The 17931-nt window shown below is 42.0% G+C and overlaps 1 protein-coding gene across 3 annotated transcripts in view; it reads right to left on the bottom strand.

Annotated features, from left to right (window-relative positions):
* Positions 1-17931, bottom strand: part of TBC1D32 (TBC1 domain family member 32) — an 87648-nt gene that overhangs the window by 4535 nt on the left and 65182 nt on the right. For all 3 annotated transcript variants that reach the window (XM_066574752.1, XM_066574746.1, XM_066574760.1), the window contains 8 exons: positions 17646-17739; positions 16069-16191; positions 14810-14893; positions 12722-12785; positions 11062-11177; positions 9183-9337; positions 7139-7279; positions 4477-4665 (listed from right to left, as the gene is read on the bottom strand). In XM_066574752.1, the coding sequence (XP_066430849.1) occupies positions 4477-4665; positions 7139-7279; positions 9183-9337; positions 11062-11177; positions 12722-12785; positions 14810-14893; positions 16069-16191; positions 17646-17739 (966 nt within the window). The remainder of the gene's footprint in view (positions 1-4476; positions 4666-7138; positions 7280-9182; positions 9338-11061; positions 11178-12721; positions 12786-14809; positions 14894-16068; positions 16192-17645; positions 17740-17931) is intronic.

Below are 17931 nucleotides of genomic sequence, written 5' to 3'. Positions count from 1 at the left end.
ATTTTTAAAAATTCTTTCTCTTTCAGTCCTACTGTCTGTTTTTTTCATCTTTTTCTTACTCTCTATACAGGTTGTTTAACAGTACAGAAAATGGCCACTAGAGGTCTCTGTGAGAGTTGGCCAAGAAGAGAAAGTTTCTGAAAGTGAAGCCAACTACTGTATTTGTGTGGAGAAGATGGAGGTCCTGACTTGTGACTAATCTCCTAATGTCACAATTGGTGGAGGATGCAGGCAAGAAAATGGTGTATGGAATTGCTATGTTGTCCTGGGAGTGTGGAATATGTTAGTTTCTACAGAGGTGTTGCTGTAATTGCAGTTTAAGAGCTCTGGGGACTGAAGATGTAAAACTGCAGAAATTTAAAAGGCCAGCTGCCTAATGTAAAGAGACTGTCTTTTCGGAGTACGAGTTAGAGGAACTCCAAACGCAGTTGCTGCAAAGTGCTGTCCAGTGTGGAGGACAAGAGGAACAGAGTATGGTTACTATAGGAGACAATCAAAAGGATCTGTGTTGGGTTTTGTCTATAGATGCTGGTAAACCAACACCTTGATGCTGACCTTCCATTGTTGAAAGAGTGTTTAGTTAGCTGTTTTTATTATTATTATTATTATTACTACTATTGCATCAATCTGTGTATCTAGTGGGTCGCTAGTGACCTCCAGTGGTACCAATGTTACATTACTGCTCACTTCTCCTTTAGGCCGCCTGCACACGAGCGGAAATCTCGCCGCGGGATTTCCCGCGGGATTTCGGCCGCTGAAAGTTTGCATAGGAGTGCATTAAAATACGCACTCCTATGCAGACGGCCGCGGTTTGGCCGCGCGAAATGTCGCGCGGCAAACAAACCGCGGCATGTCCTGATTTTCTGCGGGGCACGCACTCACCCGGCCGCCGGCTCTGGTCTGCGCATGCGCCGGCTGCGCGGCAGCCGGCACATGAAAGAGCCGGGGCCGCCAGGCGCGGGTGAGTACGCGCTCGTCCCTGCAGGCGCTCGGGTCGGATCGCGCGGCGAGAATTCTCGCTGCCGGATCCGAGCCGCTCGTCTGCAGGCAGCCTTATAAAAGGAAAAAAGTTAAGTAGAAAAAGTGGCTGAGTTGTGCCACTAGAGGTCACGGTGACTAGCGACAATGAGAGTTAACGAGTTATGTGATGAACATACTATTACCAAGTTTAACCCAGTGGATGCTGTTACAGTGTTTTAGGTGAAAGTAATGTAGTCACTAATAGCAACTAGATGATTTCTACACCTATAAGTGATAGAAAGCCATGTGAGACGAGTATTACCAGTAGTGAATACTGTGAGCAGTGTTGCTTAGGTTGCAGCAATTACTGAACTTGCAAGTGAGACGGCTGATAAGACCAGGCATGTAGCTGCTGATGAACGGGTGGCTAATTTTTGTAAGCACATAGAGTTTTGGGTATTGAGCTTGATGTTAAGTCAGGGGCACTTTGTATGTTCACCGTATTAAACAAAGGTAACTCCTGAACTGTTGTCAACTGTTGCTGAAATAGCAATTCCTGGGGGTAAAAATGAGATATGATGAAAAATAGTTCATTAGTGTAGAAGCCAAATATAGTGAGTTTAGTGGTAGTTACTGGCAAACCAAAGAGTGGTGTCACAATTTCAGTTTAGTGTGAAACTGATGTTATTGCTTGTTGCAACCAAGCGTCTGCTATATTGAAGTGTAGTACATGAGGCATAATGACTATGCATGGGTTACAAAAGTGTACTGAGAAAGTTAGTTTTCCCTACCAAGGCTGTGGTGCCTTTAATATTAGGGATAGTGAATGGGCCAATGAGCTACAGGAGGCAGATTAGGAAAAGAAAGGAAGGAAAAGTACGGTTTTCCTAGGTCCCGATGAAGATTTAGATCAACAGTGGGAAGGGAGAGAAGATGTTTATGGTAAGTCTGAGACTAAAAATTAGGCTTCAGGAGGAGCTAGAAAGTGTTAGGGTGGAGCTAAACCAGTTATGTTAGGTTAGTTCCAGCCTGGAGTAGAAAAAGGAAAATAATACAGACAGAGTAGGCATTGAAATCTATGGTGTTCACCATGCTAAAAAAGGTGAGAAGGCAGTACACAGAAGACAAAAGCTCGAGGAAGAGATTGTAAAAGTGTATGCTGTGAGAGATGTTCTGTTGAAGACCAAGGGCAAAAGCAGAAGAGGAGTGTCATTCTGCATAAGAAGAGTATAAGCAGATGATGTTAGAATAAGACAACACAGTAAAAAGACTTTGGGAAGAAATTGCCAGGCTACATGCTTGTGTAGAAGAGGCCGTGAGGCAACGGTCAATGGCCGAAGAGGAAGCTGCCAGGTGGCATGCTCTCACAGAAGAGGTTGAGAAGCAAAGGTTGTTGGGTGAGGAAGAAGCCACAAGACAGAAGACTAAAGCAGGAAGGTTCTTAACGGAGAAAATCGTCGCCATTAGTGAGATGACATGATTGAAGATAGAAGGTGGGAAGCACCATAAGGTGGTTTAAAGACCACAAAAGACTGTTAAATAAGATTGTGTTATGAGGCAGAGCTCTACAGTGGTGAAAAGAGCCTTCCATGAAGTTAAAGCCACTCTTCAAACAAGTATGGTGTAGGGCCTAGAAGACGCAAGTGATGTACCTGGTGATGATAATGGCAAAGTTGAATCAGTGTTATTGGTACAACTAGTGATGCCGCATGTGAGAGGAAGACTGAGAAAGGTAAAAGTCTTCAAAAGGGATGCTACTACAGTTAGTCAACCTAAAATGACAAGTGACATAAGGTCTAACTGAAGAGCCTGTGGTGGTGCACACGTGGCCAACTTAGTGAAGTAGAAATATTGGAAATGTGGATGCTACCATCTAAAGGTGAGAAAGAATGACAGAAAAATACAGAGTGTGCATTGGTCCGTATGAAAAAAAGAAGTGGTCTACTTAGTGAAGAAGGCAAGTGTTTTAAACCTTGAAAGTTGGTGAAGGACAAGTAGTTGAGATGATAAAACGCCTTAAGTCAGAAAAGATTAGAAGATGTAGGAGCTTTGACCCTGGGGGTTGTTTCAAGTGACAAGTCCTACGGCCTCTTGTTATGGAGGGAAATATGTGGTAAAACAGTACCGAAGATGGCTACTAGAGGTATCTGTGTGAGTTGGCCAAGAAGAGAATGGGTGCCTCTATTTGTTAATGATGAGGCACCTGTGAGGTTTTTGTAAAAGGAAAAGCTCAAACCAAGAGCTTGGAGCTCCTGAGGTTCTGCCATCCAAACTGTGGAAGAAGAGAAGCCTCCCATACTGCAGCCCAAGAGTAGATAATGGACTGTGTTATGATGATGTGAAGTGTAATGGCACTAGGTCTGTGAGTTAAGGCTAAGTCTAATGTATAGTTAGTGCCCAGACGGCCAGGGTTTATTTGTGTACTGGTTTATTTTAAAGTGTGGAGTGCTGTAAACCTCTGCTGTGATGGAATAAAACTGGCAGGTGCCAGATAAAGAAAGTTGTCAAGTGTATTTCTGAGAGTGAAGCCAACCATCTTGTGTAGAGAAGATGGTGGTTCCGAGTTGTGACTAATCCCCTAATGACTCAGATTTGGAAAGGTTAAAATGCAATTTTACAAGACTGAATTAAAAGTTCATAGTAATATCTTATTGGACTTATTTTAAGATTGTATCAATTAAACATGAAAAAAATCAACTGCCATGTTAGAAATATAAGCAAAATTTATGTTATGTTGTTTCTTTATATTGCAGTCAGTCACGACTCGGTGCTTGCACCAGGAGACTTAACCTTTGAACTGAATTATCCTTATTTTTATTCAATGAATCTTGTTCACACATATCTGATAACAACTTTAATAAACATTGATAAAAAAGATATATTCTGGTTCCTGCCTATTGCTACTTTTCCTACCTCTATTCCATAGATCACTCGACAGTCCTTATTAGGGGGGAAAGCCTTGTAGTAAATATTTAGACTTTTTTAATCTTTCTTTTTTTTTTTTTAAGAAATGTTATTTGATTTAATTTTTTCTAAGTCCCACCAGGAGAACAGATCTTGCAATCATTTGATCTCTTCTACAATATTCTTATTGTATGTAATTATATATTTTTAACGTTCACGTATTAGGCCCTACCAAAAGGTGTACTAGGGTTCAATATATGGTAGAAGCCTTCACTAGGCCCAGGGCTGCCATGACTACTAACAGCACCCTGTGATCGGGCAACGAGTGGGGCGGTGCCAATGTTGTCAGAGGATCCTTCCTCCACTAAACATCTTACACATCAGAACTGACAGCACATATAAGCTGTCAAACAACCATGATTGGAGCCATCTCCGATTGTGGTTGTTTGTGGCAGGTTCAGCTGTTTTAAACTACCGGACAAATGGGTTAAGAGAAACTTGAGATAAACTGACATTTCCCATTATGATTAATTATGGCGTCCTACAGGCTCTCTAATAAGTAATTTCTGCGAGTTCGAAGTTTGCCAGGCATGCAATATGAATTTTACTTACTTTCAGGAAGACTTGTAAATCCTGGGTTTGTGTGTGTTGTAGGATTTCTTGTTGCAGGTGTTTAAATATTGCAATGCACATGTACACCTGGTAATCTGCTCCACAGAGTATACATGCTCCCACATAATGACAGATCTCACTCCAGTCCAAGTAGTTCCAGAAACATTGACTTAGCCAGTGCTGACAGATCTGAAAAAAGCATAGTACATCAGTGGAATATACAACACAGAATCCTGGGAATGGCTTTGTGTTTACCATGTGGGAAAGTTAAATTATCTACAAGTTTGGCTACTAAAAGGGAAACTGTTTGGGAGCTATAAGGAATACATTTTTAAAAAAATACAATACATGCTTGCTCTATAAAAATACTGTATGTGCAGATTTTATGTAATATGGTAGCTCCCTATAAGGCAAGTGTAAAATGCATACTACTGGTGACAGAATCCCCTTTATTAAGCGAATTTTCCAGTGAAATACTATTGATGACCCATCATCAGGATAGGTCATCAATAGTTGATCGTCCGGATTCCAACGCTTGAGCCCCCCGACCGATCAGCTGTCAGGCTTCCGCTCCAACCTGTGTGTTATTGCGGTTTGTGCTGCACAGCTGATCGGTTGGGGTCCCTAGCGACGGACCCCGGCTAATCACCTATTGTTGACCTATCTTGATGATAGGTCATCAATAGTATTTCCATGGAAAACCCCTTTAAACTTAAATTTTATCAAAGCGTGCATAATCTCTTTTTTTTTTGCTGTGTATCAAAAAGTTGGATTTAGTCTCTAGGGCACCTTTAGGGTGCTTTTACACAAGCTAGAGTTAGCCCGCAGAACTTACCGCAAATCGTAGTTAATTCTACACGACAATTCTCAGGCTTCCTGAGAATGCATAATTGATATTTCAATGCAGAATTGAAAATGGCTTAAAATATGCTAGTTAGACCTGTGGATTTTATTGTGGCATTCCACAGTAGTGGTTTAGGGTGCGTCCTGCGAGCTAGTTCTGGCCCATGTGAAAGAGCTCTACTCACTTAACAATTATTAAAGTGACCCTCCAGTCAGAAGCTCAATATTGATATATGTAGGTTAGCACCTATAGGAGATGATTACCTACTGTCTCATCATTGGTTGCGTCCAGAATTCAAACAAGCCCAAGACCATCTGATGGGTGGGCCGCTTGACTCGCATTAGTCCTATGTTTTTCTGTTTCCTTAGCCCTTCCCCTTGCTTAATGATTGCTGAAGGAAGCTGTTAATCATTAAGCAAGAAGAGTGGCTGAGGAAAACTGAGAGCAGAAGCACAGAAAGAGTCTGAGCAAATGGCCCGCTCATTGGACAGCCTTTGGATTGTTTGTGTACAGACTGTGGGGCAGAATAAAAATAAATAAATCTTGTTATTTGTATAGCGCCAACTTATTCTGCAATGCTTTCAGGTAATTTATTTCCTCCCACCAAGCTGAGTACTCATTTTACCAACCTCAGAAGGATGGTCGGCTGAGTCAACCTTGAGCCGGCTACCTGAACCTTGCGGGGATTAAACTCGCAACCTTCATGTCGTGAGCGAGATCTTACGACTGCATTTCTGCTGCCTTAACACTCTGCGCCACACGAGGCTTCAAAGCAGAGGAACGACTATTCCTTGTCATGGAACTGCTATCAGAAGAAACCATGATATGATGCTCCTCTGCAGCATCTGAGGAGCAGGCCCTCAGCCTAAGAGACAGCAGGGTAGAGTTTGGGCCGTGTCACGGGGCTCTACCATCTCCCACCCGGAGGGTAGCACGGGACCTGTCCATATAACTGAGGGAAGGCCTTTCAATGAAGTAACCCAATACGTGGTTTACTTTAGCAGTCACGGGTGATGCCACCGTTCCTTCCTCTGCAGTTAATTTGGATGTTGAAATAAAGGGTCCACACTCACAGGGAACATGTAAATAGCAAAGCCGGGAATGGTCGGCAGTGCTTCTTTACATGCAGAAACCTATTTACAGTCCAAATAACTATATCAACTTATGGCAGCAGAAAAATTAGTGCAAAAATCACCAAATGGTGCGAAAGGGAACAAGGCGCAGGTGTAGAGAGGAATGTACAGTCATAGTTATCTGCAGGGCTCTGTTCCTGGTACAAAACTCCTTTCTCTCTCCATCATACCATACACATCATATTCATGCAACATGAAAGACACTGGCAATACAAAGCACAAGACAAATGCATTCAAACACTATGGAAGGGCCCCGTTAACTTCTGGCAACTACACCTCCACGTCTGAGTGCGGATCTGGTAGTCCTTATAGCTAGTAGGGCTAATTTCTCCTGACAGACTTCCTTTAAAGCAGTATGAAATAAAGTTTGCTATACTTTCTTGTACTAAGTGTTGGATCAAGTGCTTTTTGGAATCTAAATATTGTATTTCCTCTGCAGACTGAACCAATGATGAGACAGGGGGTGTGTCCCAGACTACTTCAGGCTTGGCACTGTAGCTAAACTGCAGTCACAGATCACAGCTCCGACCTTATGGAGCCGAGTTAAAATCAGCCAAGGAGCAATATCTGAGGAAAAATTAGGTAATCTTCCCTCGTAGGAACTAACGTGCATATCAATTTTGAGCTCCTAAATGAAGGATTAATAACCTGCTTAAAAGACAAAAAGTATATGAAACATTATTACCTGGGAAGGAGTAAAACCAGACATCTGAAATGCTGAAAACACAAGTGGTATCTCTGTCTTCATCAGCATCTCTACATAATGAGCAGTGCAAAAAATTATGGGATGGATTCCAGCTCCTCTTATATCCACAGCCAAGTGTTTCTGAAAGGCATGAAATAGGAATACATAGAAGTGACCCAAGTTTAGGTTATAATAGAGGAAATTACAGTATATAATGTCAGTATGCTAATGCGTCTGATGAGTAGTTGGATTTGAGTTTAGAAAGTTTTCAGTATGCTAAAAGTTATGCTTGTCATTGCCGAATAAGACTGAGGGAAAAGTTAAAAGGAATTAAGGAATGAGAGGTAGATGAGCTCATGAATGTTCTTTCCTGCACAATATTTCACTTCATAGGCTAGATTATGCCAACTTCTGGAAATAAGTTGGGAGCAGGGGAGAGCGGGCGGGAGAGAGGGAGAGAAAGATCTCCCCTCCGTTCCTCCCCGCTCTCCCCTGCAGCTCCCCGCTCCCTGCCGGCACCCGAATCTACAGAGACCCGAGCACAGCGATACTCGGATAAAGCACATTACTCGAGCGAGTAGTGCTTTTCCGAGTATGCTCGCTCATCTCTAATAATTACCTAAAAAATGTGTGCCTGACGTTTGGGACAAGAACATATGGCAAAACTACACACTCTATAATATGTTGCATCCATAGAAAACCATGGGATATTTCATGTATACATCTGAATGTATTTGTAGGTAAACAAATTTATAAAAATATAACAAAAATAATAATTTACAAGGAACCGTAGGGAGGCAATTTATGCTGCCCCGTTTATTTTACAGGAATTAGGGGAAGGAAAATATAACCATAGTCAGGCAGGTTATAGAAAACGGACTTCTAGTTACCAGACGACTTGCCATAGGCTGCTTTTTGCATTGCGTTCCCGCGGCGATAATCTGGCCGCGGGGAACACAGTGCACGCTTTCCATAGCGTTGCTAAGGAAAGTGCAGCCCCCTGTCCACGAGCAGAGAATCATAGCGATTCTCCGCTCACGGACTGCAAATCGCAGCATGCTCTGAATTGCCGCGATTCTCAACAGTGAGCCTATCTGTCAGATAGGCTCACAGCGGAGATCCGTCCTCTGGCTCCTGCTCCCCAGCGACAGCTCTGCCGCAGGATATCGCAACGCCCGTGGACAGGCAGCCTTAGAAGTGTAGATGTTTCCCAGCTCCCCTTGAGTATGTTACACACCTTACTGTGCCCATTTTGTTTAGTGCACTAGACACCCCTAGGAGTGCTCACATGCACTGCTATGGAAACTCGAACCTATTTTAATCTAACACAACCTTGAAGAAATACTTAAAATATATTTTATTTCTGTTTTGAGACTTATCCCCTTTGTGAACACAGGCGTGGAAATTCCCCCTGGCTTCTCTTCAGGCCATGAACATTCGCAGGATATACAGTAGACTGCCACTTTTTTTGTAGCTGAATGTGTAGAAAGCGCGGCAATGACAAGGCTCCACCTCTACCTGGCTAGATTGTCGAATCACCAGATGGACAGGGAGGGGGAGAGGGAGGGAAGAGAAGCCCAGGGAAGAGGAGGGGGAAGGAGAAGCCCAGCCACCACCCACCACTCAGGAGTGCGTATTGTGTATTTTGTGCATTATGCTTTGAGGAAGGGCTCCGACCTAACCAGAGTGAAGCTTGTGGAGTGTGCAATGACCTGCAAATCCAGTCAGCTACTATACCACATAAAAAGGTATTTGCATGCATGCATCAGTTCTGCTTCAGTTTATAATCAGTCCATATTCAGTTAAAAACTGATCAGTTATAAAAGGACTAGAAATGCAGGTATGAAACCACCCTCATTGTGACAGTATATAATGACACTTCTGCATATGCACTATCCTAATTTACAAACATAAGTCCACTGAAGGCAATATAAATTTACATACTGTATACATCCTAGCCTGGGAAGGTCTTCTGCCCGGAAAAGGACATCACTGTGTGGGACAAAGTGGCACTACGACAGACAATGTGCATAGGATTACTTACAGAAATATGAAGACGTGGAAGCCACAGATATGCGGAGGTGAGGAGACTGGAGAATTTCTGCAGAATCGTGAATGTTTTTTCAGTGTCTCCTGACATCATCAAGAACATAGAAGATGCAAACCAATCATAACCAGGATAGCATCCTTGTAAATATACTAATGTAAGAACTGTCAAGGAACATGCAGACTGGATTTCAATATGCTGACATGGTGCATAACTGGTTTGCTTTAAGTGTATCTGCTGAAGCTATAGTACTTTTACCATCTAGTGCCATAAACATTATATGGAAATTCCACAATATTACCATAAAGAATTGGTGCCTCCACAGGGTTTACAAAAATGTGGACAAATATTACCTAGCTCACATTTTCTGTTGGATTGTCATGGTACAGGCCTGCAATCTCTCTGTTCCTGTGTCCCCATGACAAGATTTCTTGCTATGTATTCCAACAGCTCACTCTTTTCAGAGGTATACTGTGTAGCGATCCAGCCTCCATTACAGCAAAGACTAAGGCCGGCTGTCCACAGGCGTTGCGATATACCACCATGGATTTCCGCCGCAGGGGAGCACTAAAAGTCACTGCGATTTTCCGCGATGAACCTATCTGAATGACAGGTAATTGATCAAGCTCCACTACAGGCATGGCTTAATAGGCAATTTGCAATGGCATCGTGGGTGGCTGTACAAGACCTCGAATATCGATCGAGAGATTTAAATGGCACTGTCAGCATTAACAGCAGCATTAAAAGGGTTAATAGCTCTGATCAGCAGCTGTTGCAAGTGGGTTTTGGTTGTTTCCATCCGGGATGAGCAGGACTACTTGTGAATACTGACTGGGCTGCAGATACTACCTGATGCTAACAGTAGTGACAAGGATACTAGCAAAACAGAAAACTAGATAAGAATCAGTTAGATAGGATAAGTAGAGAGTCATTGTCTGTGGCCATAATCTGCAAAACCTCTCTCTTTTTGGGGGGTTGTTACCTCTCGTCACATTCATCTGCAGCAAATCAGGAGAAATTGATTCACAATAGTTTATTCTGTGTCTATTTCAGTTGAAATGGTGAAATCGACTGGGTCAAAAGTCCATTCCATGTTTTTGTGCGACGTTTGACATGTGAACGTATTCTTATAAAGTGATTTTATTTTTAGATAAATTTTTTTTAAAATTAACCCTACACTATAATATTACCTATACTAACTAAATATATTAATATGGCATAGGTAATGAAGGAGTTAATGTGGTGTTTTAGATTTCTATTTCTTTTTTCTCTGATCTCACATTGACAGAAGAGAGGGGAAGACAGAGGCTGTTACAGCGCTCAAATACTAGGAAAGTTTGTTACTACAACAAACTTTCCCTGCCAACATTGTGATTTGCTGTAACTCTGGTGACGTCGTTGGGACCTGAACCAATCAGGTCCCGATGATGGCACCTAAACTACAGTCTGTTAGTAACAGCCTGTTTCGGGGGTTTCACCCATTGAGGACAACACAATCACTGATGGAATGCAAGTCATAGATTTATGTTGCAGCCACACAAAGTCCAGCAAGCAGCAACCTGGATTTTTTTCACTGTAATCACCGAGTAGGATCGCCCACTGGATCTTTAAGCATAAAAAGGAGGGACTGATAGCCTTCTGTATCAGTATTCAAATAATAGCTATGAACCACTGAGTAGGACCGCCCACTGGACTCCTAAGCACAGAAAGAGCATGGATTTCAGTGAATAAAATACACGTTATACTTAATCTTTTCCCACAGACCTGTTTATTATTCTGCTCTGCTCTTCCTGCTCTATAACATACTAATTGCAAATCAGACACTATATTCAATGATACAGGTCCCCTTTATGATATTTATGAAGCTAAAGGATACGTAGTGGAGAGCTGACAGGTACTTGTTGCTGTTGAAGGAATATTTCACACTGTTGAAGGAGCTGAGTAAGATCGTGCTCTTTATTGCCAGTCAGGACACCTAGATGTCTACCATACCTGGGTAAGGTAAAAAGGAACATGAAGTGAACGGAGAGAACTTTACAAATGTACAGGGATCCAAACACTAAAAACTGTAAAAACTGCAAGCTACTTAGGCACCCAGAGAAGTAGGGTCTTCAAGGCTCATCGGTATTTAAGTCAATATCTTTAAAAGACCATCTGTTATGTCTGCTGGGCCTCCCTCGCCGCAGGATGGACGCAGGAGTGGTATCGCGCTCAAACAAGATGCACTGGCTGGAACACCACAGGGACAGCGAACTGCATACAGGACTCATGGACAGAGGAGAGACAAATGACCAAAACACTCACCCTGCATACCTGCACATATAACAGATGGGATTGCTATAGAAAGTACGAAGTATTGGTTAATGAATTGGCCAAGTCACTTAAGCCCGCAAGGCCAAACTTCAAGGGTTCTCATTGTCTCGCATTGTCTCTAATGAGACAACATTCACCAGAACCCTGTCTGCAAGCGGGGTGATCGCCTCGAAAAGGGCAACCCCACACTGGAACCTAAGGGCCTAACTAGCCCAGAGATGACAAACGATCTAGCAGGACAAAACACAGTTCACACCAACACCCTAGGGCTAGCATGGAAGACAGAACACAGATCAGAACTGTCCACACCTAATGTCTGGCCACCTGCACAGACACTGAACACGACACTGTTCACACACATAAAAGGCATGCAGGAGAACCAAACCCTAGAGTGAAGGGATACCAGCTTTTCCTTGCAGAGGAACTGGTATATATATATTCAGAAGACCAGTGGGGATTGCCTGACGGGAGAAACTCCACACCAAGCCAGCTCAATTATCCCACACTTGTGAAGGTGTGCTCCTGGAACCCTGTAGAACCACAAATCCCAGCAGCACAAACTTGACACTTTCTCTCTAGCACTTACTGTCATATAAAACATATCTTCTTGAGACAACCCCTTTAACCACTTAGGGACATGGCCTATTTTGGCGTTGAGGACCAAACAATTTTTGGTAGACTTTCATCTCCATTCTTTAAAAGTCATAATTTTTTATTTTTCCGTCAACGCGGCCGTATAAGGGCTTGTTTTTTGCGTGGCAAACCGTAGTTTTTATTTGGTGCCATTTTTGGGTACATAGACTATATTGTAAAACTTTTATTATTTTTTTTGTCATCGTAGGGAGAGAAAACTCATCAATTCTGCCATAGTTTTTTTTTTTTAAAGCATTAATCATGCAGCATAAATGACACAACTGGGCAGGGAAGGGGTTAACAGCAGGGGGCGCATCTCCGATGCACCTCTGCTGTTGCAGTGGGAGGCCGGCTATCAGTGATATCCGGCTCCCGCTGCCGGATAGTGCGAGATCTGTCAAGATCTCGCGCTATCCTTGTGACGTAAGGGTATGTCATTTTGCGGGAAGTATCCCGCTCCCATGACATACCCATACGTCATGGGAAGGGAAGGGGTTAATGTTGCATAAATAAGGCAGGAGGGTCTGTAATGTGCTGTAAAAAGTACATTTAGAGGAAATTTAAACAATCTCCTTTTATACATATTTTACCTGATAACAATTTTTATGCCTAGCTGCTGAGCTGGAGTAAGGCTTTCATTTGGTATGTTGGAACCTAGACAAAATAGAAATAAAATAGTATTAAATATCGTCTTTTAGAAATTCAGTTCACATAATACAGTTTAGAACCAAGTTCTTTTGGCTATGCTGCAGTTAATGTGAACCATCAGTCACAAGTTGCAATGTTTATGTCTGCAGGAACGAGGCACCTGGTGAGTATAAAACCCCGGACACCCCATTCCCTGACCTTTGAGCCCCATAACATAGTTTATTAGAGTCAAATATCATTAAATCCGGCCATTCCTGACCACGGACACGCTGAAGACTTTCGTTGTTGCCCTCATCCACTTCAGACTCGACTACTGCAATGCACTGCGCCAGACTCTCCCCTCTCCAATCTATAATAAAAGTGGCAGCTAGGCTCATCTTCCTATCCAGCCACTTCTCAGTCACTTCAGCGCTATGCCAGTCGCTGCACTGGCTGCCCAGGTATTGCAGATCTCAATTTAAGCTCATCACCCTGTGGTGCAAATATAATTGGCTATTTGTAGCCCTTCATCTTGTATTCGAACAACTATGAATGTTCAATATATAGAGTTTTATAGACTTGCTGGAACCATGTTAATATCTGGACATAGTGTCACCATTGTCTTGTAATTCAGTATTGTCTATAGAGTCTTGTCATTCTATTGTCTAATTAATCATGTAAATCTATTATCATTGTCTTAAGACTGAACTGGTGCCTTGTGTATATTTGAAGCTTAGTGTTGTCATTGTTTTAAGAATCAGTTTTGTTTGTCTGATTTTGTTATTAACACAGAAAGAGGATCACTCAAAAATCGTTCAAATGGCAGTTTAAGTGATAGTTTTGAGCATTCACTTTGCACAGGCTCTTAAATAGCTAATTAGCTACTTTAGAGTTTATTAGCGTGTAAATGAAGGCGGCTGCTGTATGCAGAAGACAGTGGAAGCGCTGTGATCTGCATACAGCTGCTTTGTTCTCACAGCTATCAGCTGGTATCCCGCTGAGCTGATAGCTCCTTTGTTCTTGGAGCTATTACTGAGAGCTCCGAGAGGGATACCAGCTTAAAGAATAGTATCAGCGGTATCGCACGGAGAACTCATCGCGCAGCGCTGATAAGAGTCATTGCTGACTTTTAGCTTGCTAAAAGTTAGCAATGAATAGTACACGAAAAGTGCAAGATGGCCGCATGTTTACACACAATTATTGAGCGATAATCGTTGCATCTAAATAGGCCTTTATGGTCACTTCAGATTGTGACCTTTTCGGACAAGCAACTCAAGCAATAGATCATACTGAGTATAAAAGACAGGAGAGGATTTTGGAGAGTTAGAAGCATTTTAGACCTGTGATGGGGAATGCCCTCTCACAGTATCGTTCCCAAGAGTCCCCTGTTCTCTGACTTTTCACTGCGGCTTCTCCAGTTGATGCACAAAGCAGATGACGTATACCTAAGGCTCTTGGTGATATGAGTATTGATGTAACCATTGTTAAGGAATTGTTTACAAAACGTTTATGCAACATCACCTATTTTTATGCAATTGTTTTATTTTATCATTTATTCATTAGTATTAATAAATTGTGGTTATCAACCCACTTATCCTTCTTTAAAGCCGAACTTGTTATTTTCAAGTTGGCAACAAGGCTCATCCACACAGCTCTCCATGGCGCTGCGCCACCGTATATCACCTCGCTCCTGTCCATAGATCACCCATCCCGCACGCTTCGCTCTGCCAACACAGTCAAACTAGACGTCCCCCTAATACGAACCTTGCATGCTCACCTCCAAGACTTCACCAGAGCTGCACCTATAGAACGCTCTACCCCAAGACATCCGGTCAATCCCTGATGCATAGAATTTCAGACGTGCCCTAAAGACTCACCTCTTCAAATAAGCATACCATCTCTCCTTATTTAGTCCCCCAACCTCAAATCACACCCACCATGCACACTCCTGATTGAGCTCCCTGTGCAATAAAAGTGCTGTGGAATAAATTGGCACTATACAAATAAAGATTATTATTATATTAATAAAACTTCCCTTTAAATCAACTCACCGTTATATTCAGAATGTTCAAAAACACAGTTGGAAGGGATGTCATAAGTGTGAGTTATGAATTTCTCTAACAATTCTCCATAAACTACAAAGAGCAAAAGAAATACAATAGCAATGTTTATTACAGAGTTATTATTAGTAGGACCTATTATATCATAAAATATAAATGCCCTATATTTCCTTAGTCTTTACGCATTGTATATGATCACCACCCATATTCCATTCTAATCTAAACTCTTCTCCATTTATCATGCTGTTGCACTCCCCCTTGGAAACCAGACCCCCCTTCTACACATTGTATCCCCAATGCCCCCTACTGCATCTCTTACCTGTTTTTACACAAATACGGCTGCTGATCGACTCACACAGCTTTATGTATAGCACCTGTAAGGGGTTAATCTTGTTTCTAAGCTACCAAAATAGTAAGAAAAATAAATGTATGCCTTAGATAGTGAAAGCGGTAACCAGGTGGTCAGGAAATAGTTTGTCTCAGACATCCAAGGTCTGCTTATCTGTCCTTCTCCCCGGACTTAGTGTACCAAGGACATTTGTGGTAAAGTAACAAGATGCTCTGTTTCAAGTTTTTCTCTTTACAATAACTCATTAAGAAGGAATGTGTTCTTGCAATTATATGTGCTGACTAAAAGATAAGCTCATCCCGTCTAGAAGGTGGTCTATATAATCTGATGTTTTTGTATGAATAAACCAGAACTCATTCTGAATCCACACGCTGCTGGTGGTATCAGTTTATGTCTTCTCCGAGTATACTCGCATGATTCAAACTGATTGGGAAGCAGACAGCATCAGCTGATGGGTCCCCTTGTGACCCCCCTAACACACCCTATATACTTTTTTCTCCTAGATATTACACAACAAGCTTCTGTACATCTTGTGCCCCCATATTTCCTTACAGGCTGGAAGCTCCTGGAAGCAGGACCCTTACCCCTATTGGTCAAGCTGCCCATTGCTTTAATACTGTATGTTAAACCTTATTTTGTGTATGTTACCTCTGATTTGTAAAGTGCTGCAAAATATATAAAGATGATTATTATTATGTTATATTACCAATATTTCATAGTTTAAACCTGCATAAACTTGCATATCTTTGTGTATTTTACACAGGTGTTTATCAGGTGCTCATATCATTGCTTCTGTACTACAGAAAAGTTAATTAGAGGAGTTAGGGAGGACCATTCTACCAAAAGCTGTGGTGTACCATCAATGCAACAGTCTACATATAATAAAACACAAAGCACTCACCTGATCCTCTTAATACCCCAGGCTTGGTTTTAATAGTATTACAAAATATTCTTTTACAGTTGTCTAACCAAGTTACTTTTTGGTCTGTACCTCCAAATGAGAGAAACCTCAAGAGTTCATGGTCTAGGGAAAACAAATGGTACACCAATAAGTTAGTCATTACATTAAGTCACAGAATGCAGATATTAAAGAACAGTAATATTGATTGCAAACTAATCCTTGGCAGCAACTGTAAGGACAAGCCTACTTCCATTGAGTTCTATAGAAACATGCTTGATCTTGCAGCCGAATGCATAGACAAGCCTGCAGCTATTATTTCTACTCCCTTCTACCAGCTCTATTTAGCAGCAAAAGTACACTAACATGCCAAATTCATGGAACAGAAACTAATATCATGTAGGACCATCTCTAACCCATTGATGTGCAGCAACTTGACATGGCATCAATTCCACAAGTGGATGGAAGACGTCTAGAGGGATGTTGAGCCATGTCGCCTGGATAGCCATCTACAGCTCCATGGTATTTGTAGGTGCCGCACCTTTCCACCACAATCTATAAATGCTCAACTGGGCTCATGTCAGGAAAATGTGCAGGCCACACCATTCATAGGAACTCCTCAGAATGCTCTTCAAACCAATTATGGATAACTTGGGCCTGATGGCATGGTGCATTATCGTACTGGAATATCCCATCACTTTTGGGGTACATGAAGTTCATGAAGGGCTGAAAATGGTAACCAAACAGTGAAATGTAGCAAGTACTGGTCAACACTGGTGATGTGTTTAGGCGGAGCAGTGGAACCAACAAATGCCATAAAAACACACACCAGTATAGAACCATCACCAGCCTGCACAGTGCCTTGTTGACAACTGGGGTCCATGTCATCAGTAAGAAACAATTAGTACCGTGATTCATTGGACCTTACCAAATGTTGCCAGTCCTCTAGTGTCCAGTTAGCAAACTTACAAGCCCAGGTGAGCCGCTATGTCTGGTGTCACGGTGTCTTCTGCTCCTATATTGACTGGAAGCTAAAGAACTCTGCATTGACCTGAGGAATATGCGTGTGGGTCCGTCTGCATTAATTGTAGATGTGATTTCTGCCTGGACAATCACACAAACAATTGTAGCCAAATGCTGCCAGTCGGAATCAGTACCCTTGGACAGCCACTGTGAGTGGTAATGCTTTCTATGACATTTTCCTGGTACACATGACAGTGCTGAGGGAGGAATGTTAAATGCCTGCACAACTTTGAAAATGGAATATCCCATTACTCACTATCATGCCTTGTTCAAAAACCGATAATTCATATTGCCTTACCGTGAGCATGCTGGCCAGTATTCAACCTCACTCAAAACTTTATACAGGTGGGGGCATTACCAAGCCGTCACAGCACTTCATAATCAATTGACATAGTGATATCCCATGACTTTGGCATGCCAGTGTATAATACAAAATGTATTACAAGGCATATTACCTAACTTTACATCATATTACATCTGTGCAGAACCACTATAAATTCAGTGATTCTTTTAATAGCAGTATCTTACCAATTTGAGAATAAAAAAAAACTACCTACCTTGTTTAGGATCTGCAGTTCCAGTTACCTCTGGTATGTAGCACTTTGGTAACGGATAGGATGAAAACATTGGCCACGGATATGGATCATTAGTCTACAGAAAAAAATTTGAGTTGAGTTTAAAAAAAATGATAAATTGCTATTTTCCATATAGTAATAACAGCAGCATCTACTTTCTGCATTACTATGGCAGCGCTGCAAGCTTCTGCAGTGACAGTGACTTACCCCCAAACTGCAGTAGCATTATATAACATTATGACACTGCAGTACTCTGCTGATGGTCAGA

This window comes from Eleutherodactylus coqui, chromosome 1 (genome assembly GCF_035609145.1).
Source record: "Eleutherodactylus coqui strain aEleCoq1 chromosome 1, aEleCoq1.hap1, whole genome shotgun sequence".
Lineage (NCBI taxonomy): Eukaryota > Metazoa > Chordata > Amphibia > Anura > Eleutherodactylidae > Eleutherodactylus > Eleutherodactylus coqui.
This window is presented reverse-complemented; position numbering and strand designations above follow the sequence as displayed.